Source organism: Pseudopodoces humilis, chromosome 2 (assembly GCF_049639895.1).
Source record: "Pseudopodoces humilis isolate 2021_Gansu_Grassland_sample_001 chromosome 2, ASM4963989v1, whole genome shotgun sequence".
In the NCBI taxonomy this organism is placed as follows: Eukaryota; Metazoa; Chordata; class Aves; order Passeriformes; family Paridae; genus Pseudopodoces; species Pseudopodoces humilis.
Window position 1 is genome coordinate 94447787 of NC_142201.1, and position 26229 is coordinate 94474015.

General features: G+C 42.7%; 1 protein-coding gene across 1 annotated transcript in view; it reads left to right on the forward strand.

The window, feature by feature from the left end:
• Positions 1-1832: 1832 nt before the first annotated feature.
• Positions 1833-26229, forward strand: part of DCBLD2 (discoidin, CUB and LCCL domain containing 2) — a 47317-nt gene continuing 22920 nt past the window's right edge. The window contains exons 1-2 of the mRNA XM_014253387.2: positions 1833-1953; positions 24377-24604. Coding sequence (XP_014108862.2) covers positions 1833-1953; positions 24377-24604 — 349 coding nt within the window. The remainder of the gene's footprint in view (positions 1954-24376; positions 24605-26229) is intronic.

Consider the following 26229-nt stretch of genomic DNA (forward strand, 5'->3'; position numbering starts at 1 on the left):
ATAAATTATTTTTGATTCACCTTCCATTATGTGTTGCAGGATGTCTTGGTGGCTGTTATATCTTACAAGATGACTTTAAAAAGATTCATCTGTGATACACTTTGCATTCATTGGGGTCTCTTCTCATGTCATTAAAAGGTTTCAAAAGTGGGAAATATAGGAAATGTTCTAAAATCTTCATGTTTATCCTTCCCTAATTATATGAGAAGCCACCTCCTAGGAGCTGTGGTACAAGTATGGGCCAAACAAAAATGTGCAACAAAATTTTACTGTCTTTAGTCTGAGCAACCAAATCTATTCTCGTATCTTCTGTGATTTGGCACAAGTGGCATAGATGATACGCTCAAGGAAGGAGAGGTAATGCCCTCCATGTTTCTTTGTCAACAGGCTATAATAGCACTTATACAAAGTCCTTAATAACCTGTAAGCATAGACTTGGACATAGTTCGGTTTTCAGCATCTTAATAAGGAATACTAATGTTAAAACAATTACTAAACATAATCTAAATACTTCTTCAAGCAACTCTTTGGACTGGGAAAGACTGGCTCCTGAGATAGTTTTCCTGCTATTTTGGTGGGGTCAGCACTGGACACTCCCGGCCAGGAAGCAGTATTTGTTTCACAGAGCTGTTTGGGAAGAGAACAATTTCTTCCTAAAGACACATTCAACAGTGCAGCCACTGGATCTGGATGCCAGCAGGGATTGACGTGTAACACACGTCTTGCACAGCAGAAAGGATGAACCATGAGGTCTGTACTGGCTGAGAGGCTGATCTCTGGAAGCTGGGGAGTCCCAGCTCCCTTCTGCTTTGTGGTGAGAGACAGCGGGGTCTGTGGAGTGCTGAGTGCTTCAGTCATGGAGCTGAGGGAAATGTGAAATGATGTCTGTGTAGGTGTGGCTCCCACCCTTCCTCTTGACCCTAAAACCTTGCTGGGAGGAATCTGGGTTGTGACTGCAGCTGTGGAAGCATGGACATGACGCTTTATCAGCACCTGAAAATCACATTCTTTTCATCTACCATTGAAAAACACGTAGAAAGCGTTCCTTTCCATAATGATGGTTATTAGAAAGGTGATTCTTTGATCCTAACAGTGGTTAAAATCCCATGATTTTAGGACTTGAGAGTTTTGGTTTTTTTAAAGATTTTTAAGTATTTATTTCCCACAGCTGTCTTCAGCCTTTAGTGAAAACTCCAATCACACACGGTGCATACACAAAAGCGGGGGGACAAGGGCTAAAGCTTGGGACCTCATAGCCAAGCCCTCCCACATCTAGTGCTGAATTCACATTTGTGTGTGGAGCGCTATGACACCGGATTGTCCTTTCTATTAACAACAGCAATATTCGTGTTTCCAAGGACTTTTGTTTGCATTTTTCCCAGAAATTTTGCCTTAATCTCCACTTTGGGAGGGGGGAAAAAAAGCTGAAAAAAGTGCAATATCTGTAGCCAGCTCGCAGAGGAGGGCGGAGGTGGAACAGAGCGGGAATTCAGGGGCTGGCTCTCGAGGACTCGGTCTGGGGCCGTGAGCCCCGCGCAGGCCGCCCGGGAGGGCGCGGCTCGGGGCGGGAGCGGGGGGGCCCCAAGCTCGGCGGGGCCGCGCCGGAGCCGCCGCCGCTGCCGCCCGGGGCTCGGCGGCGCCTGGGGCTGGCCGTGCGGGGCCGAGGGGGCGGCAGGAAGCGGGGCGGCCCCGCCGCGCCCCGGGAGGCGGGGGGGCGGCCGCGGGGGACGGGCGGGCTGGCGGGCGCGCAGGGCTCAGACGCGGCCCGGGGCGGGCGCCCCGCAGCCCGCGATGCCCTGCGACCGCCGGGCGCGCCGGCCACGCCGCGGGGCATGGTGAGCCCGAGGCGGCCGATCCCCGCGGGGACCCGGCGGGCGGGCTCGCTGCTCCGCGCCAGCCTCCTGCTGCTGCTGCTGCTGCTGCTGCAGCTGCGGGGCACCGAGGCGCAGAAAGGTGGGTGCGAGAGCGGCGGCGGACGAGCCCCGCAAGCCCGGCCGCCGGGGGAGGGAAACCAACCCTCTGGGGCTCTGCTGCTGGGAGGGGGCGCCCCTCGGCATGTGGCCCTGCACGCCGAACCTGTTCCCTCCGTGGCCAGCAAAGGGCGAGAGAAGAGCCCCGTTTTGGAAAAAACAAAAACGCTAAACAAGAGACGTTTTTTCCTGCCCGTTCCCGCAGTCCCACGGGGAGCTGGCCGCGGGGAGGCTTCACCCGGGCGGGGCTGGGCAGAGAGCCGGGGCTGTGGAGGCAGCTCGGGGCACAGGGCAGGGCTCTGTGGGTTTGGCTCCGCGGGTGACCCCCGCCTGCAGGCTCTGAGGTGTGAGCCAGGAAGGGGATACAGGGGAGCTTCTGCTTGCTGTCAGAATAAACTTACACTCTCCCAAGAGTGTGCAGAAGTGTGTATAGGGGTGAGAGTCCCTGAGTGTGACAGGGTAGTAGGCGTTGTTGTTTTTTTGGGTTTTTTTCCTGTTAAGAGAAATCGACGAGATTTCTCTTCTTCGGGTGGAATTAATGAGCAGGATTTAGCACTGTGAAAATTACGAGACACAGTTTGGTCACTTCATGGCAGAAGATCAGAGGATGCCACTGTGACTGTCACTTTGATCATGTGCTCGGGACAAAGTGGTGGGGGTGAGTGTTTTGACAGCATCTTGAAACTCGCTTCTGGGTTTGGGAAGATTAATTTTGTGGTTTTCAATTCCACTTGCTTTTTGCACTGGTCTTGAATCGTTTCAGAAACTGGTCTCTTCAGAAACTGTTTTAAGTTGCTACATAACTTTTTCTTTTAATCTCAGAGATGGAAATATGGTTGAATTTCAGAAATGCTGCATTTAAATGCACCAAGGGAATACGAACTATATGCACTCGACCGTTTTTGCATCTAAATTAAGCATTTAACTAATTAATTAAAATTAATTAATTGAATGGGAGAAGTTCAGTGATGTATCCATAGAGCAAGGTAGTTGTGTGGAATTGCCTTTTCCACTTGTTTCCAGCTAATTGTATTTACGTATGTTCCTATACACGTACAAAACTAATGCTAATAAGCATTTGACACAGCTGGGTTTGTTTTCTTGTCATTTATAACGGAGCTGGAGAAGACCCATTTGCTTTTGAGAGGAAATTGGGCTGTTTTAACATTTAGTCTTTTGAAGGTTGCTGGATGAGACAGGCAAGGTGTTAGTTCATGCTGTAGGAGCATCATGCTTGTGCTGACCTGACACTTGTCTGACCTTTTGGTGGGCAGACTGACTTTGTTATTCTAGGAGAAAACCGAAATAACTGTGGGGGTAGGGAAGAGTCATAATTTACCTGCAGCTGATTGAGTGGAATTGGCTCACAGAGTAGTTACGGCTGCTTTGGAGGAGGTGGGAGCATGCAGCAAGAAGTGGCGCTTGCGAGGACAGCAGGCTTTTAGGTATGTGTGAAACTTTAGCTTTCTGTACTTTGGGAAACTGCTGAAGAGCTTCTACCCAGAATTTCAGTTTGCAGTGTTTCTCTATTTAATGCTTAAAGTTTGCTCAGAGGTCTCACTTTTGAGCAGGAGGGGAACCTCTTTATTGACAAGCTTTATTTTATTTGCTAACAAAAAGCAGAGCATGTTTTAAGGTGAGGGACTCTGGTACTGTCGAATACAATGTTTCAATTTGAGAAACTGCTAGAGCTTCTTAGAAGAGTTCTGCTAGTGAGGGACTGTTTCCTTGCCAAAATATTTTCATTTATCTTATTCCAGAGAAGGTTGGGGAGCCCATATCCTGTATCTCTAAATGCTGGCATAATTCTAATTTGAGTCAGGAGTCCCATATAGAAATGAAGCTGTTGTCTAGCTCTTGAAGGTCTGCATAAAGTTATTACTCAGGGCATTAAATATGTGAACAGGCTTCTAAGAGAATATCTTGATTGACAATGAAAGTAACCCAGACTTGGGGAATTCCAGAATTAAAGTTGCTTTTAAGCTCTTTTATAAAAGTACAGTGAGTGTTACTATGTAGGAACCTAGCCTACTCATTATGAGAGGCTGATCTGCTGTTAATAAGCAATTGTTCATTTTCTACTTTTCAGCAGCTCTAAGCCTCACATACAACATGGTATTTAAATCTTTTTCAGAAGATAGTGTTTTCATTTCTCACATGCTTTTCTGTAGAGTACCTTCCTGCTACGAACTGATTTTAAAATAACAATATTTTGGTCAATGTGAAGCTTGTTCTTAGTATCGGGACAAATGGTGCTCGTCTCCTTCAAGACGATGGCAAACTGAGAAATGAAAAAGTGCAGGTATTGCTGTGGTGAATATATTTTTCACAGTAGCCCTGTGTATTACCTTGTAGGAGTCAAGTGGAATTTCACTCTATCATATTAAATAATCATTCAGTGTATGTAATTCAAAATTCTTTGGTCAAGGACTTGAACTTGGGTGTGTTTCTGTCTTCAAAAATTATGAACATTTTTTATTAGCTGTAACACCTTCAGAAGTCCCGTGTGCTGCATTTCATAGTCTTTTGCCTAGGGGACTGTCCAGCTGATGGCTGTGCAAGTCAGCTTTTGTGATTTTTGAAACAGTTGTGTAGTGAATCTAGCTCCTGGTTGCAAGGAAATTGATACTTGAAAAAATACTTAGAGTTATTTTTTTTGGTTTGTTTTTTATGTAATTAGGCAGGTGTGAATGAAAGCAAGCCAGCAGCTAAGCTTCCTGCTCTTTGTGGATTGCATTTTGAGAAACAGTGCTCTTAGCAGATGTTTAGGTATTGACATAAATTTGGTATGGTCTGTTCATTAGCTAAGTTTAACCTCTTTTATTTTAAATTTAGAAAAACACTGCTACAGGAGGAATGGTTGCTTAGCTTTCATCAAAGTAGAAGTTGAATAATGTGTCAGTAATTCTGAAGGTATGAAGCTTGTAGGGTATGTAGAGCAAGAACTTTGTTACCACACAAATTAGTTTGGTAGCCATCTGTTGGGATTCCTAGTGGATACCAATGTGCATGTAAAACTGGGGAAATGTGCCTAAAGTTACAAGGAACCTTTTATTCAGAAGCTGATTCCCCAGTGACTTAAAGCAGATTTATTTGCAGTCTTTTTTTAAAAAAATAAGTGCTGGATGCTTGTTTTTGAATGTGATTCCACATTTTGTTCTTAACAAATAGCTGCCCATCAGTTCAAGCCATGTTGAAGAAAGTGCAAAAAGGTGATTGACCTCTGTAGCTTAAAGATGTTTGCTTTGGTGTAGCAGAAAAAAAGAAGTTTTGAATGTCTGGTACTGAGTTACCATTGTCTGAAAAGTGAAGTAGAAGAACTAATGTCTCTGTGCACATTGAGCCTCAAGAAATGAATGGTTTTCTGTGGTCCCCTTTCTGGGGACTCAGCCGCAGTAGTTGTGGATCATTTCTGCGTTCCTTTCTCATCCGTTCCTCACTGTGCTCTCCTCTCCGCAGCACTCCTGGTCTCACTCCTGCTTGTCCCTCCTGCAGGGCAGTGGGCAGAGGTGGCTCTGACTGTGGCCAGTCCAGAATTGGGCAGGTGCTGATCCATCAGCCATAGTTTGGGGAGAAGGAATCGGGCAAAGAGAAGATGGCTCTAGCTACGTATCCAGCAGCTGAGCAAGATGGGGAGAGACTGCAGCTTCTCCCTCAGGGTCCTGGAAGAGATGATTTCCTGCTGTAACAGGGGCTTACAAGGGTTCCAGCTGCTGGGGTAGCCCAGTGCAGGTGTGTCTTTTCCTGCTGCAGAGAGTTCTGGGCATGTGAGTACAAAGCACTGCCACACAGCCGTCTATCACATGAGCGATTGCCATGTGCTGCCTTGCACATGAGTGCTGGTTTCTATTCTTGCTAAATTAGATTGGTTGGTGTCTCATTGCCCTTTGTATCCCTTGTCCTTGGCTGGGCTCATCTGGAAGGAAGGGAATCACAGCCAAACCCAAAAGGAATTATTTTGATTAAAAAGACCCTCAGATCTTTGCACGAGAGATTTATTGTCCCTCAAATTAACATCAGATTAAGTGTTTTATGAGGAGGAGGGGAGTGCTCTAATGAACTGTTTTGCTTTTTTAATGGGACAGTTTTACTTAAGAGTGCAGAGTGTTTTGAAGATCAAGTTGTGCAGCTTGAGGATTCAGGTATTGGAACCATTTAGGCTGGAGTGCTGAGGCAAATCCCTTTCATCCCTGTGTCGAGAAGTATGGCAGAATTTTTCAAAACCGGGCCTTAAAGTTAGGGAAGGCTTTTTCAGGTTTTCTGATGCTCTTTTTAACTTTCCAGCATTGCATCTTGAAGATAGATTTAGAGAGGTGGAACAGTGCCATAAAGAATTTTGTGGCAGCATGCTGTTCCTGAAGGGAAGTGAGCTGGTATTGGAAGTATAGACCTAAAAAGAGTGAATATTCTTTGCTTTTGGAAACAAGAATCTCAGCAACTTTATTTTTCCTCCTCCAGGTAATGAGCTTTGCTTGAAGTGGGTATGATCTGGTGGGCAAAAAGTACATCCATGTGTTCTGCAGAGCATCCTTTCTGGGAGGGAGCCTCCCAGTACTGGCTTGGTTCAGCCCAGCTCATCTGAGAGCCTGCTGAGGTGGTGCTAGCCTTGTCCATTCCTGTAAGGAATGCAGGAATCACCCTTTTGTGTAAATACCCTTTGGAGCTCTCATGAGAATGTATTGCATTTTGGATTTAAGCAGTACAGTGCATGTTGGTTTTTTATATAAATATATATAAATATTTTATTGCTATAAATCTAATAGTGACTTGACATTTGGACCACAGAATAACACTGATTTTGAAAATGGTTTCTGGTTGATCCATTTTTTGTCTAGTGCCTGGAAAAAAACCAAAAAAGCCAAAAACTCAAACACCAGCCCTTGCATGGATAAGAAGCGTTTACCTGTGCTTACTTTTCAAGCATGTAATTTCTGGTGTTTCCTTGCATGACCACTTAGTTTCTCTTGGTGAAAAGTTGTAAGAGGATAACATTTCTTTATGGTTGCTGAATTCTTCAAAAATGACATTAAAGCAGATAGTCCGTACTTGTTTAGCAATTTCAGTATTTCAATCAATAGGATCGTGGAATTGTAGCACAGTCACTTGGTACTGCTTATGGCATTTGGATGCTTCCTGTTGGCATTTCTTCAAAATCTCTGTGTTTGCAGTTGTCACTTCTGTTTGGGTTATATTCTTCTTTTCTCTGCAAATACCAAAACAAAAGCAATTTTTGGTGAGTTAGCAGTCTGTAAAGTTTAGACCAGCACAGCTGGTGGATACTGAAGCTCAGTGATTGGTTATGTCTTTGATTTTGGTGAGTTTAGTTGCATCCTGAAAATCAAGCCTATAAGTGTTTATCTTTACAGTAAGTGACAACTCATACCTCTAAATATTTTGTTGCAAGTTTGCAGTCAGACTTGGATTTTTGACCTCTCAAGCTATGAAAGAACTAGAATATATTTACAGTAGCAATGTGAAACACAAGTCCACGAACCATTAGAAGTTCAAGGATTCTTAGCAGCTATTGGCAGTTCCTTCTAAAAAAGTTCATTCTTTGGAAGAAAAAGGATTCCTGGGAGCAGAATATGTGTAAATGGGGTCTGACTATGTACATGTCAGAGGTGCTTGTTTTTAATGTTTGCTGAGGTGAGGAGGATGTGTTGGCCTGGTCACTGGTCTCTGTACAAGAGGTGTTGTGCATTGTGACTCAGGTAATCATTATTTTCCTACTGTTATTTGACTGCTGATCTTAAGAACCTTTGTTCTCAGTATCCTACTGAAAGTGCTAACTTCTGTCCTGTTAGTAGAAATGCCATGCCTCTTGTTTTTGGGTGGTGTCACAATTAGGAAGTCCCAGTTCCGCACCGGGGCCTTGACAGTTGCGTACATTGATTATCACATTAGTAAATGTTGTTGTGGAAGCTGAACCAAGTTTGTGAACTCATTTGTGTCATTCTTGGCAATACCAGTGGGTGTGCTTTTAAGAATGTCTTAGAAACAGGTGGGGTGGGGGGATTGTTTTTGTTTTCTTCTCCAGCTGTTTAATGCATGATAGCTTTAGAAATAGTTAAAAAGTCTCTTTCTCAAGATGCATTTACTCAAGTCTGAAAACTTTCTGGAAAGAAATTTAATGCAACTTCTGAATTCCCCTTTGTTAGAGTAGTGACTAGCCAACTCTAAGAAGTCAAGGTGTACAAGAAATCATACTTTAAAGGGCCTTTCTGCTGTTCAGTACACTATAAAACCATCATTGTGTAAAATGACTTATAAATTAGGATCAGAAAGGTTCAAATGTGCTTTTTTCTTTTTGTGAGAGAGGGACTAGTGGTTTTTTATTTTTATAGTTTTTCAATATTTCTTCTTATTTTTAATTTTTTAGAAAATATTGGTGTGGCATTTTCTTTATGCCAGACCTTGTTTTTCATTGGCAAAACTGTATTACAGTGGCTTTGTTAATTGCAGTAGTAAAGAAAAAAACAAGCAGCTGTTTAAAGATTTTTTTGTTGCTCTTTGTGGGTATCTTTGATTATGTTAACATTTTTCATTGTTCCATAAAAGTTTTAAATTAGTGTATAACATTTTAACATTCTTCGTGAAGTGACAACTCAATTCAGCTAATCACAGGAGACTGCCTTATTAACCATATTCCATAGATCATGCATCATTTATGAACTGAAAAGTGGAAATAAAATCAATGATCAGATCATCAATATGTTTTACTAAATACTTCCCATTTTACATCTTCACTAGCTAATCTGCCCTCTAAATCTTCCGTCCAGATTTTTAAGTTTTCCAAATATACTTCTAGCTCAAGGAAGAGGTTTTATTATCTAGGATTGGAATATTATCCATCAGAATGACAATTCCTTGCCAGCTACTCATCTTTGGATTGTCAGTCTTGTTGGAATTTGATGGATTGTGCATGAGGTCACATGAATTCTCTTTTAAAATTGTTTTCCCCAAAATGGTTTTTCTGATAAAACCACTTCTTAAAATCAACCCCTCCAATTTTCTTGTTTCTTTACTTTAAGTGCTGTCAGAGGTAATAATTTGATACATCCTTGTGAATACTATTAATGGTGGAAAAGGGAACTTGAAAAGCTTGACATGCTTCTGAAAATGGTTGTGAGCAGATAATTCTTCTGTCGTAGTTTCTAAACAGGACGATGGTGTAAACGCTTCCCAGAGTGTCAGTCATCACACTAATATTGTTTATCCTGACCTGGCGCTTACTCAAGGTTTGTATATAAATGTTCTGTAAAATTATTCCAGGTTTGCAAAAGGATAATTATTTTTCATCCCTAAGTACCATTTTCTCCACCTACTCAGTGATCTGTTTGTGATTTTCTTAAACTTAAATTGGGCCATCATAAGACCTCAAATGTTGCTTAACTCTGAAGAGGAAATCTTTTCAGGTCTCTTAATTGTAAATTCTTGGCAGTGCCCAGTTGCAGCTTTCGATGTCGAAAGATAACACTGAACTATTTTAGCAGTTGTGCCACAGTTCTCCTTCAGGCCACTATAAAATTCAAAATGCAAAAATAGGATGTGTAAAGTGTTTTAATTAGACTTGGCAAGACAAGCCACTTGTATAGCTACTTGCATGTAAACATGGGGTTTTTTCTGGGGAGAAACCTCACAGGAATGAGGCAGGTGAAAGAGCCTCGGTATCTTGAGTGGGAAGATGAATTACAGTGGTGCAGTTTTGTTGCTATGGTTACTCCTCAGAGTTCAGAGCTTTTTCCTGTGAAGGTGTAGTGTATCACAGAGCTATAGCTCGAATGCTGAGTATGTTGTGCATGTATGATTGCCTGTAGGACCACAGAGGGTTTCAAAGCTGGCAGCTGCTGCATCTTCAGCAGGACTGCATCCCGTTAAAGCCCATATCTGGTTATTTTAACTTTGCTCCAGAATGGTTAAGATACGGAGAAAAACATCTTGCCTTGTTCTTTGTGGTAGAAAAAGAAGCCACTGGTACTTCATTTTTTGTTTTGCAAATCTGTGAGTTTTGTGATAAACCAAGGAGCCCTAAACCACATTATACGTTCAGTTCTATTTTTATGCAATTATGTACAGGTGTCAGAGTGCATCTCATTATCACAAGGATGGAAAGAGGAATGCATTAAATTGAAAGCTTTTGAACACTTGTGTACCAAGTCTAGTGATGATCAGTTTTTGTCTTTTTCCTAAGTATATTTGAAAATTTCAAATAAAGCATTTGCATTACTTTATATCTTCATTTTTAGAGCTGTTTTCAAGTTCTCCAGTCCTCCTACCAAAGCATCATTTCCTTCTTGCTATGAAGAAGGTACAGCAAAGTTGATGGGTAGGCTTAAAGTTCAGAGATAGCTTTTACTGAAGCTTCACACACTGACTTCTTACATGCTCTCGCTATACTTTTTATGATAAATTTGTCACTTAAAAAATAATGACTCAAACATTTACTGTCATCTTCCTAGTTCATCATCTTGTTTTTCAGTAATACATAATGCTTACTTTATTGGTTGTATTTATAGAGGGTCAAAAGTGTGACAACATCTTTCTTTTAAGGGAGTATCTACAGGGCAAAATTAGGAATGAAGTGTCTTTTAGAACAGATTGTATATTAAATTTTATGGTGCTAGAATGAAGCCAAGTCATTCAATGTGGAGAAACTCCAAACAAACCCCGTTGTAATTTTGAAATTATATTAGAAAATGAATGTTAGAAATCAAGATGATGCCATATGCCACCTACACTGGGAGAAGGAACTGCTGGTGCATAGATGTGAAGTGGGACTGTTTCATCAGTTGCACAACAACCTTTAAAGAGACTTAGACATATATTTAAAGTCATGGTTCTTGGTGCAGCTGTGGAGTGAAAATAATGACAACTGTGTTCTGACGTTTTCAGTGACAACTGTGTTTTGAGGTTTTCTTTTTGAAAGCATCCATACTTTTTCTTTTTTTTTTTTTTTTTTTTCTCAAGTAGTCAAACCAGGAGCTTCCTCCCTGCCAGCTTCTGTCAATTCTGTGGTACCAAAAACTATTCTTACCTGTGGCTGCTGCTGTCTCCTCCCTGTCCCTACCTTGCATCCTCTGCATTGTTCAGGCTCCAGTGGCTGGTGGGCCATACCCATCCCTCGCCCAGCAAAAGGCAGCTGGGATGGGAAACTGGACTCAGAATTGGTTTGCAGCCCAACAAGGATACAGGGAGCACTGGCAGTGGTTCGGGCAGGGAAAGGGCAGCTGCTCTTGAGAGGCACCATGGATCTGCATTTAGGCTGTGCAGTCTCATCCATGAACCAGAAAAGAAAGGGGGAAAGTGTTGAGTGTAGCATTAATTTAGTGTGTGAATTATTGGTATGATTGGAGAACTTTTTGCCTCTTAGTTGACATATGTGAGGCTTGTGAAATTTCACATGGTCCTAGTGTGGTGAAGAGTTTGTAGAACTTCCAGGAGGTTTAAAGCCCATTCTGACCATGACAATTGCTTATTCTCATAGCGTTTTGCATGACCATCTGTGTGTTATTTTTCATTTATTCATCATCTCTGTTTCTGCTGTGTAGCACTTAAAGCACTGAAGCACAACAGTGTTTATTTTTAAGTAAATGTTGATGCAGATTGCAAAGTAAATGCTCTGGCTTGGAAGTGGGCAAGCTGCATGTGCCAGCCAAAGACATGGAGTATGAGCTGTCACTGTGAGTCAGCCTGGGCAGCACATCAGAGGGGCTTCTGCACTCTGTACCATTGAGCACACAGTCCTCTCACAGGCTTCTCATGAAAATCACTTGTCACCATGCCTAGCCTTGTCCTTGTAGGCTTTTTTTGCCAGCATACTATTCAAGCAAGTCATAGCTGTTCCTGGGGACTTACTCACATCATTTCCTTGGCATCAGTAAGTAAAAGCTCTGCAGCACAGTCTTACACAGCTGATGTCTCTCCTGTTCTGTAGGAGTAGTCAGTTCAGTTAGTACATGACAGCAGAGGAAGCACATGTCTTAACTGCTCTGACAACTTAATAATTTTGGAAAGTGTATTTTAAAATGTCATATTTTGGATGCTAAATTTAGGATTCCTAAGTGTTACTCTTTTGTGTAAAATTCAGTGGCTGAAAGTTAAGACTGGAGTTCCAGAGAGAATGATTGTAAAGCTGTATGTACAGATTAAAATAATAAAGTGCTAATTATCACTAGCCCAGCAGGTGGCCTGTGTTGTAAATGAAAGCAGTAAAATTTTGTTGTAATGGCATATTAAATTTTGTATTTTTGCTGTAAGAACAAGAACCAGCTTCTGTCTGCTCTCACCCTCTCCAGTCCCCCCACTGAGCTGCCAGCGTTTTGAAAAGCAAAATGCTTACTGTGTTTTTGTCGTGTTTCTGTTTTTGTTAAACCTCATCCCATAATTTCATTAGCTGTCTAAGGGTGCTCCAGAGAAGGTGAATCAATCCAGGCTGAGGCAGCCGTAATCCCACCTGCCCTCCACTCCTTGCCCTGCCGCTGGCACGGAAAGCTGGGTTGATGAAACCCAGCAGCGTGTGGTTACAGTGGGTTGGGGCACTCTGCAGCCGGCTTGGTTCCTCCAGCCAGTGCAGCACTCTTGTGCAGGGTTGGGATGGTTTCTGCTTCTCTGGTTGGCATTCAGGATTGTTTAAAATGCAAACACGGGTTGGCAGTGCTGGTGAAAGAAGCAGTTGCTGGTGTTCCCCTGCTCTCTTATCCCTCTGTCAAGGAAGGTGCTGCTGCATATGCATACTCAAATAAATTAGGGGGTTGCTCTAGGTTAAAACTAACAGCTGTTTTTATGCCAAGTCCCTGCTCTGGTTGGCCATGTGGCTGCATAAATGTTTGCCTCTAGTACCAGGAAGGGTGTGAGAACATGTGGCCAAAAGTGAGAGGCAGACAAGGCTTGCTTTTGTCTGTGGCTGTGCTAATTTAAAGTGCCTTCAAGTGTTTATTGAGCTGTGGCCTTGCTTATGGCAGTGTGGGGTATTTTATGTTGTGAAACATCTGTAGTGGGATGAAATACCCAAACCAGTATATTACTGAGGCAAATAAATGGCATTTAGATCAAAGTGGACTGTGTGCTTGTTGGCTTGTTAAGAAAATTAATTCTGACGGAGGAACAGATTCCTTCTATGGACTCTATGGAATTTGGTGGAAACAGCAATGAATTTGGAGGACACAAATAAGGACATTTGAAAATACTTGAAAAAGCTGCTTAGAATTTGATGTCTCTGTGATTTAATTCCTCAGTGTTTCATATTCATGGAACTCTTTTGTTCTTTTTGTAAACTTTCTTGCCCACACTGAGAAAAGCAGATGAAGTGTCTTTTACTGGTATGCTGGTAAAAAGTAGGGAAATGCAGAGCACAGGAGCTGAACAGAAGAGGAGATATTATAACAATGCATTGAATCTGAAAGAGTTGTGTATTTGAAATTAAAATGAATGTTTTAAACCAGCTTTTTTTACATGACTGTTATAGATTTGGTTCTACCTTTGCTTAGTTAAAAAAGTTTAATTACATCCAATATTTAGTCACAAACATACAGAAATTAATAGCTAATATATGTAAAATCTTCTCAGGAAACCCACAGGTTAAATTGAGTCTGTTCAAAAGGCAGTGCCATGTGTTAAAATTGAGATCAGTGTTTTGATATGCATCAGTTACGCTTTATAGATTATAATATTGAGCTGTCTAATGTCTTTATCATTCACTCTTCTCCAAGTAAGGAATGGCAAAGTATTCAGTGGTCTAAACAATTATTTTAAACATGTTTTGGTTGTGAGAACAGGTTTAGCAGTCACCAACAGCAACTGTTCTTAGGGGAGAAAAGTTCTGATTAATTGACTTCCACAACTACAAAGTATAGGTAATTTATTTTTTTTTTTGTGAGTAATTATAACTTCGCACCCACTTCTGCATGTTCAGTGGTCTTTTATTTTATTAAATTCCACATTTTCTTCAAATATCAGAATCCTGTGGATTTGGTATGTTTGTGTTGGTCAAAGTCCTGTATTTTGTTGATGTAAAGAACTTGGCTTGAAGAAATTGTTTTCACTCATCTGCATGCTTGCATCAGATGTCAATGTACCATGTCTGGGGGGGTCATACAACTCTCTCAGGAGGGTTCATCCAGGCTGCACTCAGAGGTGCCCGCAGAAGAGTTGGATCTTGCTCCTGATGCCAGCAGTCTGTCTTCCTCTGCCAGCTGCTGAAGAGATGCCCATGTTTCTAACACAACTTTTAGTGAAGAGCTGAGCTTTTCCTCTTTGCTGTGAACTTGGTCCCCAGGACATGTGAAATTGGATGCACATCTGCAGCATCTCCAAGTGTCAGGTGTGATGTGTGCACACAAGTGATCTGGTGCTTCTGCAAAGGGCTTTATCTATACTGCAAGTGCAGGAGCTCTGTGGTGTGGCAGAGAAGTCTGAAAGAAAGCAGGAGACTTGTTCAGCTGTGTACTGACAACAGAGGTTGTCAGCCCATCCAGGAAAAATTGATTAGGGAATTGATGTCTCTCTTCTGTGTGTTCTCAGGTATTCCACTCTCACAGATTAACAGAAACAAAACATTCTGTGGCACTTAATGACTTGCAAGTGGATGAAGTGAATACTGTCCTATATGCTGCTGGAGTGCAAAGAATTGTACTTTTTCTTGGAGAAATTGCTGAGTATTGCAGATTGCTCCCCTGATGCTGAGTGTGTGTTTGTGTCTCTGGAGTTCATCAGTAGTGTTTAAATAAAGTATGGCAGAAATGATGAAGCACCACATTGTGTGGAGAGGCTCAGTAATTGCCCTTTTGTAGTACCAGTACAAGAAGGTGTGGGTTCATTGTTCTGCGAGTTTCACTGGAATTGGGATTTTTAAAATTTTCCAAATAGCTCATGAGTGATGCTGCTGCCCTTGGCAGACTGTATATGCCATGGTAATCTTCAAATTCTTCAGGCATAAAGTGTCTGGCATTTCTGTTATCACTAACCTAAGTGAAATACAATAAAAAGATCTAAAATGTCCATTCAGAATGAGCTACTTTTAAAAATTGACTTAATAGTAAGATGCCAGATGTAAAATGTGCAGTTCAGCGCAACCGTTTTTCCTTTCCCTACCTTTCTAGTATGATTTGACAGCAAGTTCTCTATTATGAATAGAGTAGTATTTTTCTTGTCATGTTTTTAAGAAGGCCTACAACAAAAGGGAGGTTTGAGATTGACATTTCGATGAAATTGTGCTAAGCAAATTAGAAAGTTTTTCTCTCTAGCCATGGGAAACAAGACATTGTTCCAAACTACAAGGGAAAATGTAATTTTTTAGTGATGTGTCTTTAAAAGAAAAGTCACAATGTCTTTTTAAAACTTGAAATGTTTTATTTGCATTTTCTCTCCTAAATGTGTTGTTTTGGAGTTCTTTTTGCTTTTCTCATCAGAAATCTGTGCCCTCTTTATCGTGCACAGCACAGGTAGTGTTTCATGTTTGAGACAGCTGAACAGCAAGCTAGTGGAGAGGTGTTTAAATGAATGTTATGCATGATCTTTTCTACTTTTAGCTGGAGAAATTTACCATTTAAATACATTTTAGGTCCAAGAGGAGACCCAGGCTTTCTTTTGTCTTTCCAGCAGCACAGCCTTAAGGTGCAGAAAGGTAGGGAAGAGTCAAAGATGCAGAATCATGTGTATTATTGGTATTCCTGGTTTTAAGAAATAGTATTTGTGTGGTGACTGCATTGCACTAACAGGCCTATTGAGAAATAATGAGAAATAATTAACTTCTGATCATCATAATTCATGCAAGGATTTTTATTTTCCTTAAAATGCACTCAGAGCAACGTATCTGCCCATACAGATGAATGCTACTATGATTTCATAAAAAGGCCACTGTGTCAGTGTATGTGCAGAGTATTTAAAATCTGTAAATGAATAAGTAGTTGCTTACCCCATCATGGGACAGGAAGAGCACAGAATTGGTTGATGGCTCATTGCTTTTGTTTAGGACATAGCCTAAAACTGACTGCTGCTTGTGTTGATAATTCTTTTCATATCTGCAATATCAAGAGTTTTGAAATGCTAACCCCATGTATCACCATGAATATATTTGTTGTTTTTGTTGTTGTTAATGTAATAAATTCCATGCATTTTTTAAGGTGTGTGAGTATTTGCTTGTGAAAAGCCATTTCAGTAGAAAAGGAACCCTTTATTTTTAAGTGTTAACATATCAAGACTAATCAGAAATCTGACATTTGAATGCTTAGTAGCTAATAAACCAGGGCCATGCAGGTTCTGCATAATAAAGTTTTCACTTTTCTTAGGTTTATAATATGCCTTTTGAAAGAAACCAGGTTTGTAATGATATATTAAACATGCAGTTTAAGTTACCTCTTTTTAGTGTTGAACAATGGTGCCTCGTGTTAGAAGAACTCTTAACTTAGAAGAGTAATTTATCAGCTGTCATCCAAATGGAAATAATGTTTGTCATGGGATAAAATAAAGTGTTTTAAACCAAATTGCATTAATGAAAACATGGCTGAAGAACAGCTTCACAAATACAAATTTTGATTTTACTAAGCAGATATTCCAGTTAACTTTTCCAAGGATGTATCATTTTCATTCCAGACTGCTAGCAAGATAAACAGCTGCAGTTTGTATCTGCATCCATTTAAGATTCTGTGTGTACTACTAGTACTTTAGCTTTTATAACATGCAGATGTTTCAATGTGCTCAGATTATAAGGAGAATAGTTTTTCTTAGCAGAAATGAGGTGTGTTTGCAATCGGACCTAGTTAACTTAACCACAGGGGTTTTTTTCCACATCACTTCAGTGCATTTGACTTAATTTTTCACTCAGTCTTATATGTAGTACATCTAAGAATTTTGAAATTTAGTTTAAATTCTTAAGTATGTGTACAGTTTTTGTACCTAAATTTCAGCTTACTTTTTCATATTTAGTAGAAGAACTACATATACTATTGTGTAGTCTAACACTCTTAGCTGTCAAAACAAATTTCTGGCAGTAGGAATCATGGTGATCAATCATTGTGAATGTTACTCTAAGAACATTCACATTTCTGAGCCAGCACAGAAATTCTTGCACTTTTTGTGCTACATGCTGGGGGAAATGCATGTCTGGCTGTTGAGTAATTGAATTTATGAGTTTGCGCTTTATAATTTGATATAGACAATAAACAATTTGTGCTATTGTTTTCCATTTGTTAAACAAATAAATTTTAATACTGTTATTGCTGTATGAAATTCATACTCAAGTGTTAGGTGGAAGGCTCCAGGTTGGAGTCACAGCAAATTCCAAAAAATTGAGCATATTCTCAAAATAAGAGTTAATTGCGGCATTAAAATAGTGGTAAAGTAGAAAATGACATATTAGCAGTTTGGTAATGGTCAGAAGTGTCTTTAATATGCTGTATTTTATTTGCTGTCCACTGGCTTTCTACTTCTTTTTCAGTGTGTTGTGAGTACGGTAACTCAGTAAAACCAGTGTGCTCTTGTTTTATTGTCAGGTTTCTCTGTCCTTTTCAGCACTTGTTTCCTTCTGTACTGAGGTATTGAGGAAATACGAAATAGCAGGGACATTTCCTGTACTGTCCATACTGGTTTTTAAGTCATTTTGGATCAGTTTCCATCTCACTGAGGAGCTTGTAGCAGCTCCCTGGTCTGCGATGATAATCTAAGCAAAAGGCAATGGTAGTTGAATGGTATTTTGTCACCACTGCTGTGTCATTTGCATGTGTCTTTAGTTTAGGGCAAATTAGGAAGGAAAACTCCAAATGGGGATTTCCCCAGGGAAATGCCCCTCCCCACTATCTGGTCCGGGAAAAGAAAAAATTCCTTAGAGAGAAGTGGAAAAAGCTGTTTATTTAACAGAAATTGAGTAATATTAAATAATAAAACCTCTTGCTGTTCGATGGGATGGCAAGTCTAGAAAGAAAAGTCCTTTTCATGTGGTGTAGCTTGGCTCGCTCAGGTTCTTATCAGTCCCTCCGGCGCTGGAAAGTGCCGAGGCCCAGGCCCCGGTGGGCCACAGGCGTGAGCTCCCGGGGTTTGGCTGGGTGTTCAGTCCAGAGCAGGCTTGCACAGATCCAAGAAAATTGGGAAAAAAACAAACAAAGGTCCAGGGAACTCCTCTGCCTCAGCTAGCTAAAACTAACTAAAAGCCAGAGAGAAGCTCTGTCCCGCTGTCTGTCCGTGCTGCAGACACCAACAGTCCAGGAGCGGGATGTGTGGGAGTGATGTTTTTCCTTAACACAAACTGCGCGCTTCTTCTTCCCCCTCTCTTGCTCTCAAAGCCAGTCTTAAAGGTGCAGAACTTAATATATAACATAAACCAGACGATTGGGGATACCAGTATCATAAAGTCACCCCAGGACATTCCACCCCTTATCCCCATATCGTCAACTTATTATCGAAATTAATATATATATATTTTAACCCTACAACACATACATTATATACAGACAAGGGCATTTATTCATGATTTTCACCTAACCATCAGATCTCCCTGAGGTACACATTGTGTTGTTCCATCTTTCTGCATTATCCACCATGTGCAACCCGGTCCTTGAGCAAAAACAACTCCACGAATGGGTTTGTCTGTACTTGAAGTAGAATTGTTCCAAACTGTCTTTCCTAACAAACCTCTGAGATGTACTGCTGGGACTTTGTCTCCGTCTACTTTATGCAGGGGCTCGGATTGGGCTGGGCCTGCTCGATTGGTGGAACCTCGGGTATTAACTATCCAGGTGGCCTTTGCTAGATGCTGCTCCCAATTTTTGAAAGATCCCCCACCCAACGCTTTCAAGGTAGTCTTTAACAGTCCATTGTACCTCTCCACTTTTCCCGCAGCAGGTGCATGGTAGGGGATATGGTACACCCACTCAATGCCATGTTCCCTAGCCCAGCTGTTTATAAGGTTATTCTTGAAATGAGTCCCATTGTCTGACTCAATCCTCTCAGGGGTGCCATGCCTCCAAAGGACCTGCTTTTCAATCCCAGGATGGTGTTCCGGGCAGTGGCATGAGGCACAGGGTAGGTTTCCAACCATCCAGTGGTGGCTTCTACCATTGTGAGCACGTAGTGCTTGCCTTGGCGGGTTTGGGGCAGTGTGATGTAGTCAATCTGCCAGGCTTCCCCATATCTATATTTGGACCACCACCCACTGTACCATAGCGGCTTCAACCTCTTGGCCTGCTTGATCGTGGCACACGTCTCACAGTCATGGATAACCTGGGAAATACTGTCCATGGTTAGATCCACCCCTCGGTCTCGTGCCCACTTATAGGTGGCATCTCTACCCTGATGGCCTGAGGCATTATGGGCCCATCGAGCTAGGAACAACTCTCCCTTGTGTTGCCAATCTAAGTCTATCTTTGACACCTCTATCTTTGCAGCCTCATCCACCTGCTCATTGTTTCGGTGCTCTTCATTAGCCCTACTCTTGGGGACATGGGCATCTACATGACGGACCCTCACAGACAGTTTCTCTACTCTGGTGGCGATGTCCTTCCACTCATCAGCAGCCCAGACTGGCTTTCCTCTGCGTTGCCAGTCGGCCCTTTTCCACCTTTCCAGCCATCCCCACAGAGCATTGGCTACCATCCATGAATCAGTGTAGAGGTAGAGCTTTGGCCACTTCTCTCTTTCAGCAATGTCCAGGGCCAGTTGAACAGCTTTGAGTTCAGCAAGTTGGCTTGATCCACCTTCTCCTTCAGTGGCCTCTGCGACCTGTCGTGTGGGGCTCCATACGGCTGCTTTCCACTTCCGGTTCATCCCTACGATGTGACAGGAACCATCAGTGAACAGAGCATAGCGTGTTTCTTCTGCTGGCAGTTGGTTGTACGGTGGAGCTTCTTCAGCTCGTGTCACTTGTTCCTGCTCCTCTTCATCAATGAGACCAAAGTTTTCACCTTCCGGCCAGTTTGTAATTATCTCCAAAATCCCAGGGCGATTTGGGTTTCCTATACGGGCGTGCTGCGTGATGAGGGCGATCCACTTGCTCCATGTAGCGTCGGTGGCGTGGTGGGTAGAGGGAACCTTTGCTTTGAACATCCACCCCAGCACTGGTAGTCGGGGTGCCAGGAGGAGTTGTGCTTCTGTGCCAGTCACTTCTGAGGCGGCTTGAACTCCTTCATAGGCAGCTAAGATTTCCTTCTCTGTGGGATTTCCTTCTCTGTAGTTGGCTTCGGACCCTCTGTAGCTTCGGCTCCAGAATCCCAGTGGTCGGCCTCGAGTCTCCCCAGGCACTTTCTGCCAAAGGCTCCAGGACAGACCGTGGCTCCCGGCTGCAGAGTAGAGCACGTTCTTCACGTCTGGTCCTGTTCTGACTGGGCCAAGGGCTACTGCATGGGCGATCTCCTGTTTGATCTGAGCAAAGGCTTGTTGTTGTTCAGGGCCCCACTGGAAAGTGTTCTTTTTGCGGGTGACCAGGTAAAGAGGGCTCACAATCTGGCTGTACTCAGGAATGTGCGTCCTCCAAAAACCTATGGCACCTAGGAAAGCTTGCGTTTCCTTCTTGTTGGCTGGTGGAGACATTGCTGTGATCTTGTTGATGACATCAGTAGGAATCTGACGCCGTCCATCTTGCCACTTTACCCCCAGGAACTGAATTTCACGAGCTGGTCCCTTAACTTTGCTCTTCTTGATGGCAAAACCGGCTTTCAGGAGAACCTGGATGATTTTCTCTCCTTTCTCAAAGACCTCTTCAGCCGTCTTTCCCCAAACAATGATGTCATCAATGTACTGCAGATGTTCTGGAGCCTCACCCTTTTCCAGGGCAGCCTGGATCAGTCCATGGCAGATGGTGGGGCTGTGCTTCCACCCCTGGGGCAGTCGGTTCCAGGTGTACTGCACTCCCCTCCACGTGAAGGCAAACTGAGGCCTGCATTCTGCTGCCAGAGGAATGGAGAAAAATGCATTGGCAATGTCAATAGTGGCGTACCACTTCGCTGCCTTGGACTCCAGCTCGTACTGGAGCTCCAGCATGTCTGGCATGGCAGCGCTCAGAGGTGGAGTCACTTCATTCAATGCACGATAGTCCACAGTCAATCTCCATTCTCCTTCAGATTTACGCACAGGCCAGATGGGGCTGTTGAAGGGTGAGTGGGTTTTGCTGACCACCCCTTGGCTCTCCAGCTCTCGGATCATCTTGTGGACGGGAATCACAGCATCTCGAGTTGTTCTATATTGTCGGCGGTGCACCGTTGAGGTGGCAATTGGTACTCGCTGTTCTTCCACTTTTAGGAGTCCTACTGCAGATGGGTTCTCTGACAGTCCAGGCAAAGTGTTCAATTGCTTGATGCCCTCTGTCTCTACAGCTGCTATCCCAAATGCCCACCTAAGCCCCTTTGGGTCCTTAAAATACCCACTTCGGAGGTAGTCTATGCCCAAAATGCATGGGGCCTCTGGGCCAGTCACAATGGGGTGTTTCTTCCACTCATTCCCAGTCAGGCTCACATCAGCTTCCACTAAAGTAAAGTCCTGTGATCCCCCTGTCACACCAGCAATAGAAACAGATTCTGCCCCTACATATCTTGATGGGATTAGGGTGCACTGTGCACCAGTGTCAACCAAGGCCTCATATTTTCGTGGTTCTGATGTGCCAGGCCAACGAATCCACACAGTCCAAAAGACACGGTTTTCCCTAGCCTCTACCTGGCTAGAGGCAGGGCCCCTCTAAGCCTGGTTATCCTTCTTTTCTTGGGTATATGTCTTGGAGGTTCCTTCAAGGGAGTCAGACATGTCATCATCATACTTGTCAGTTTGACTACAGGCTACTGGAGCGGCTTTCTTTTTGGTAGAGTATCCCCCCTGAGTCTTGCTGTCTTCCAATTCAAGCATCCGTTTTGCCAGAGCAACAGTAGATTTTCCATCCCATCTTTTCATGTTTTCTCCACAGTCACGTAGGAAAAACCACAGCTCAGCTCGTAGCTTTTTCTCTCTATCTGGGGAACTTCTGCGTTGAGTACCAGGGCTCCTGGTCTGTACTGCCGAGACTGGAAGAAGGTCCTCCCTGAGTTTCTTGAGATTCTCCTCTATTTTGTTTTGGAAGTTTTGCATATCTGTTCTCACAGTTGCAATTGTTGCCTGCATGGGGCCATGCACGGTATCTGCATATGCTCGAAGCTTCTTCGCCATATCCAGCACAGTCTCCTCCCGGTCATCCCGCTTCATTGTTGCTAAAGCAGAAGCGTATTCTTGTGGCCCAAGTCGAACAAGTTTTTGCCACATCACAGATGTACATGGCACCAAGTCTGGATTTCTAGTACTTAAGTCACCCACAAAGACAATCTCTACTATTGCCATTTCTCTCAAATGCTGAATGCCTTGTTCTATGGTTTTCCAACGAGTTTGCTGTATATAGAGATCGTCTGCACACAGATATCTTTGTGCCACGCTTCTTAGGACCCGTTCCCAGAGACTAAAAGGGTCAGCCCCCCTCATCATCTCCTGGTCAATAACCGGATCGTGTGACAGGGACTCCAGATGCCTCGCTTCAGTGCCATCCAGAACTGTAGCCTCACCTGCAGCATCCCACAGACGGACTAACCAACTAATTATAGATTCATCAGCTCATTGAGTGTAATCTTTTCTCAGGCCACGAAGGTCCTTCAGGGAGAAAGGTTCACCAGTGCCTTCTGATTTTTGATCAGTTGCTGGTCTTGAGGGTCCTTCCCCCGCATCACCATTATCATCATCTACTGGCCGATCGGTTTTGGTTTTGAATTTCATGCCTCTCGTGGCAGGAGCAACAGACACTGGCTTAGGCTCACTGTCTGGTTTGGCTGCTGGCTTGGCTGCAGCCTGAGTGACTGGGGTAGCTGCTGATTTATCTGCCTGCCCTACAGTATCTAGCAGCGTGCGATAAGCATACGCTAGGGCCCAGCTTATTGCAATGATATTTTTCTTCTTAGAATCATCACAGCAATTCTCTTCCAGATATTTCCCTACTTCATCTGGGTTCTGAATTTGTTCACGTGAAAATTCCCAGGCTGGGGGATCAGAAAATTCCTTCAGAGTTCGGCCAATTCTCTCCCATTCTCTACACCAATCAGGATTTCCCACACCTGAGTCTACTTCTGGGGCAGGGGTCTCGTTGGCTCCTCTGGATATCTCAGCCCTCACTCTAGAGAAGTTGCAGACCATATAGAGGAAGCTCAACAGCTGAACTACCAGGAAAGTGACCAGGAATGTGGTATCCTTAACACTCAGGGGAAACTGGATATTGTCAAAGAGGGACATAACAGATTCAAAGGAGAAGAAGGAAAGAAAAGGCTGAAAAGCCTCATCCCCTGGTCTTCCTCTAACAAACTGTGTGCAATTACCAATAAACTCCCAAAATGTGCTACTGGGACTGGGAGGCAGGGTCGGGCGAAGAAACCATAAACCAAACATACCTGACAGAAACTTCAGTAGTTCTATAAACTTCCTATAAATCATTATCACCGAGCCCAGCACAATAACCATTCTAATCCGTGCCCCTCTACTGTGAAAGAGGGCAAAGACAGGTATTAAAACCTCAAAAACTTTTAGGGACCAGGTCCACATGAAGGCCTCCACCCCAAGAGACATTATGTATCCAAACAACATGGCTACTGACTGCTTTATCCCAATACAGAATAAATACAACCAACACTCAGTACAGGTTTTTCCACTTTCTCTTGTCCCTGTTCAGGCGCCAAAAAAACTGTATTTGTCTTAGTTTAGGGCAAATTAGGAAGGAAAACTCCAAATGGGGATTTCCCCAGGGAAATGACCCTCCCCACTAACTGGTCCGGGAAAAGAAAAAATTCCTTAGAGAGAAGTGGAAAAAGCTGTTTATTTAACAGAAATTGAGTAATATTAAATAATAAAACCTCTTGCTGTTCGATGGGATGGCAAGTCTAGGAAGGAAAGTCCTTTTCATGTGGTGTAGCTCGGCTCGCTCAGGTTCTTATCAGTCCCTCCGGCGCTGGAAAGTGCCGAGGCCCAGGCCCCGGTGGGCCACAGGCGTGAGCTCCCGGGGTTTGGCTGGGTGTTCAGTCCAGAGCAGGCTTGCACAGATCCAAGAAAATTGGGAAAAAAACAAACAAAGGTCCAGGGAACTCCTCTGCCTCAGCTAGCTAAAACTAACTAAAAGCCAGAGAGAAGCTCTGTCCCGCTGTCTGTCCGTGCTGCAGACACCAACAGTCCAGGAGCGGGATGTGTGGGAGTGATGTTTTTCCTTAACACAAACTGCGCGCTTCTTCTTCCCCCTCTCTTGCTCTCAAAGCCAGTCTTAAAGGTGCAGAACTTAATATATAACATAAACCAGACGATTGGGGATACCAGTATCATAAAGTCACCCCAGGACAGTGATCTCGGAGTTTTCTGGCAGTGTTTGGTATGGTGTGATGTGAGGCTTTGAAGATGAACATGGGAGCTGATTTCTTTCTGTTCTTTCCTAGGTGATGGGTGTGGACACACCGTGCTGGGCCCTGAGAGCGGGACCCTGGCCTCCATAAACTATCCCCGGACCTCTCCCAATAGCACTGTTTGCGAGTGGGAAATCCGTGTGAAGCCTGGGCAGCGAGTTCAGCTCAAGTTTGGTGATTTTGATATTGATGACTCAGATTCCTGTCATTCCAGTTACCTGAGAGTTCATAATGGCATTGGTCCCAACAGGACAGAGATAGGTAGGAGCTTTAATTATCCCTATTTTAGAACTGTTGTCTTGTATAGAGCTCAGATGTACTGTTGGTACTTCTGTTACTTTTTAGCAACAGCTGTATGATAAATGCAACACAGATCCTGTAATACCCTTGGATTCTTGAGATTCTTAAAGGAAGCTCCACTGCAATGTGGGGTTTTTTTCTCAGACATTTCTTAGTAGCTTGCAAAGTTATTGTGAGCAGTGAAGAGGGAACTTTAAAGCTAGAACTTTCATTAAAAAAAAAAACCAACACATCATATATGTCTATATCTTACCTGAAATGCCTTTCTTTTTATATGGTTTCACTCTGATTTGAGCTGTTCATCTGGGTGGTGTTAAAGGGTGACAGGCTTCAAAAGGTGTGTAGTCTGAATATCCTCCATCTTCTGAAAATGTTCTTAGTTTAATTTTTGTTCTCTTCAAGAGAATTTAATGACTCAAAGTCAGTGGGTTTCTTTCCAAATAGCAGTGTGATGTTATCAACTCCATCAAGGTGTATGTATAGGATGTTAGTACTCTTGTGGTTACTTTGCATAAAACTCAAAATGAATTGTCATTCTTCCTTCTCTAAAATTAGTTGCTATTACACAGATTAACTTTATTTTCTTTCCTAAAGCTTTAAATTGGAGAGAGAGATTTACTTCACTGAGATTGTTTTTGTGCAGTTCAAATGCTGATCCTGCTAAATTGAGTCTTTGTTAAAGAGGCTAGTGGAGTGCTAGTTTTATTAACCCTCTTTTCCAGCTGTTACCTAGGTAAGTGTGTGTGAAAATAAGTATGTGCTTGGAGCTGTTGAACCAGACTTGGTCTAAAATAGGAAACACTGAATGCCTTAAATGGCAAGGAACGTCAAGTTCTGATAAGTCTATTACTCACTTTTACAAGGGACTTAATGGGTTCAAGTAAATTCTTGCTTCATTTGTTTCCCTTGCTTTTCAGCTGTGGCCTGCTGGTGTAGCAGCACATTATGTTGAGGAAATGTGTGTGTTGTTCTGCTCTTAATAAATTAAATCACAGGAAAAACAGTGATGTTAACAGTGGCAAGTACAGATGAGGCAGGGTTTGGGCTTTTTTCATCTTTGAATCGACAGTCACTGGAGAGATTAAACAGTGACTTAAATTTTTTTGGGAGAAATCTGGTCTTATCCTAAGTCTTTCCATTCAGGACTACTGACATGGTCTAACATTAAAATGCTTGTTTTACATAAAATATGAAATTCAGTCATACCTTTTTTAACCCTAAATTACTTAAAAGTTGTCTGGTTACATTAAAAAATAAATTGTTAGTGGGTTCATTGATAAACTGAGAGAGTTTCTAATAAAACTTTTAAGGGCTGGTGCCTGTTCCAAGCCTGTTGAGTATTTATCAAGAAATCAAAAGAAGATTCAAATGCTCAGTGTTGGGTTTGTCTCTAGTATAAGTAAGATCCAGAGGAATTTGTAAGATTTCAATACAGTCAAATCACTGTGCATCTGCAGTCAGATGTCCTTATTTAAGACATGGGAGTTCCCTCAGGATCCTTCAATGCATGAGTACAGACAAAATAGCAATATTGCATCTTCTGCACATACAACTGACAGAGGTGTCACTGCAGTCATGCTTTTTCC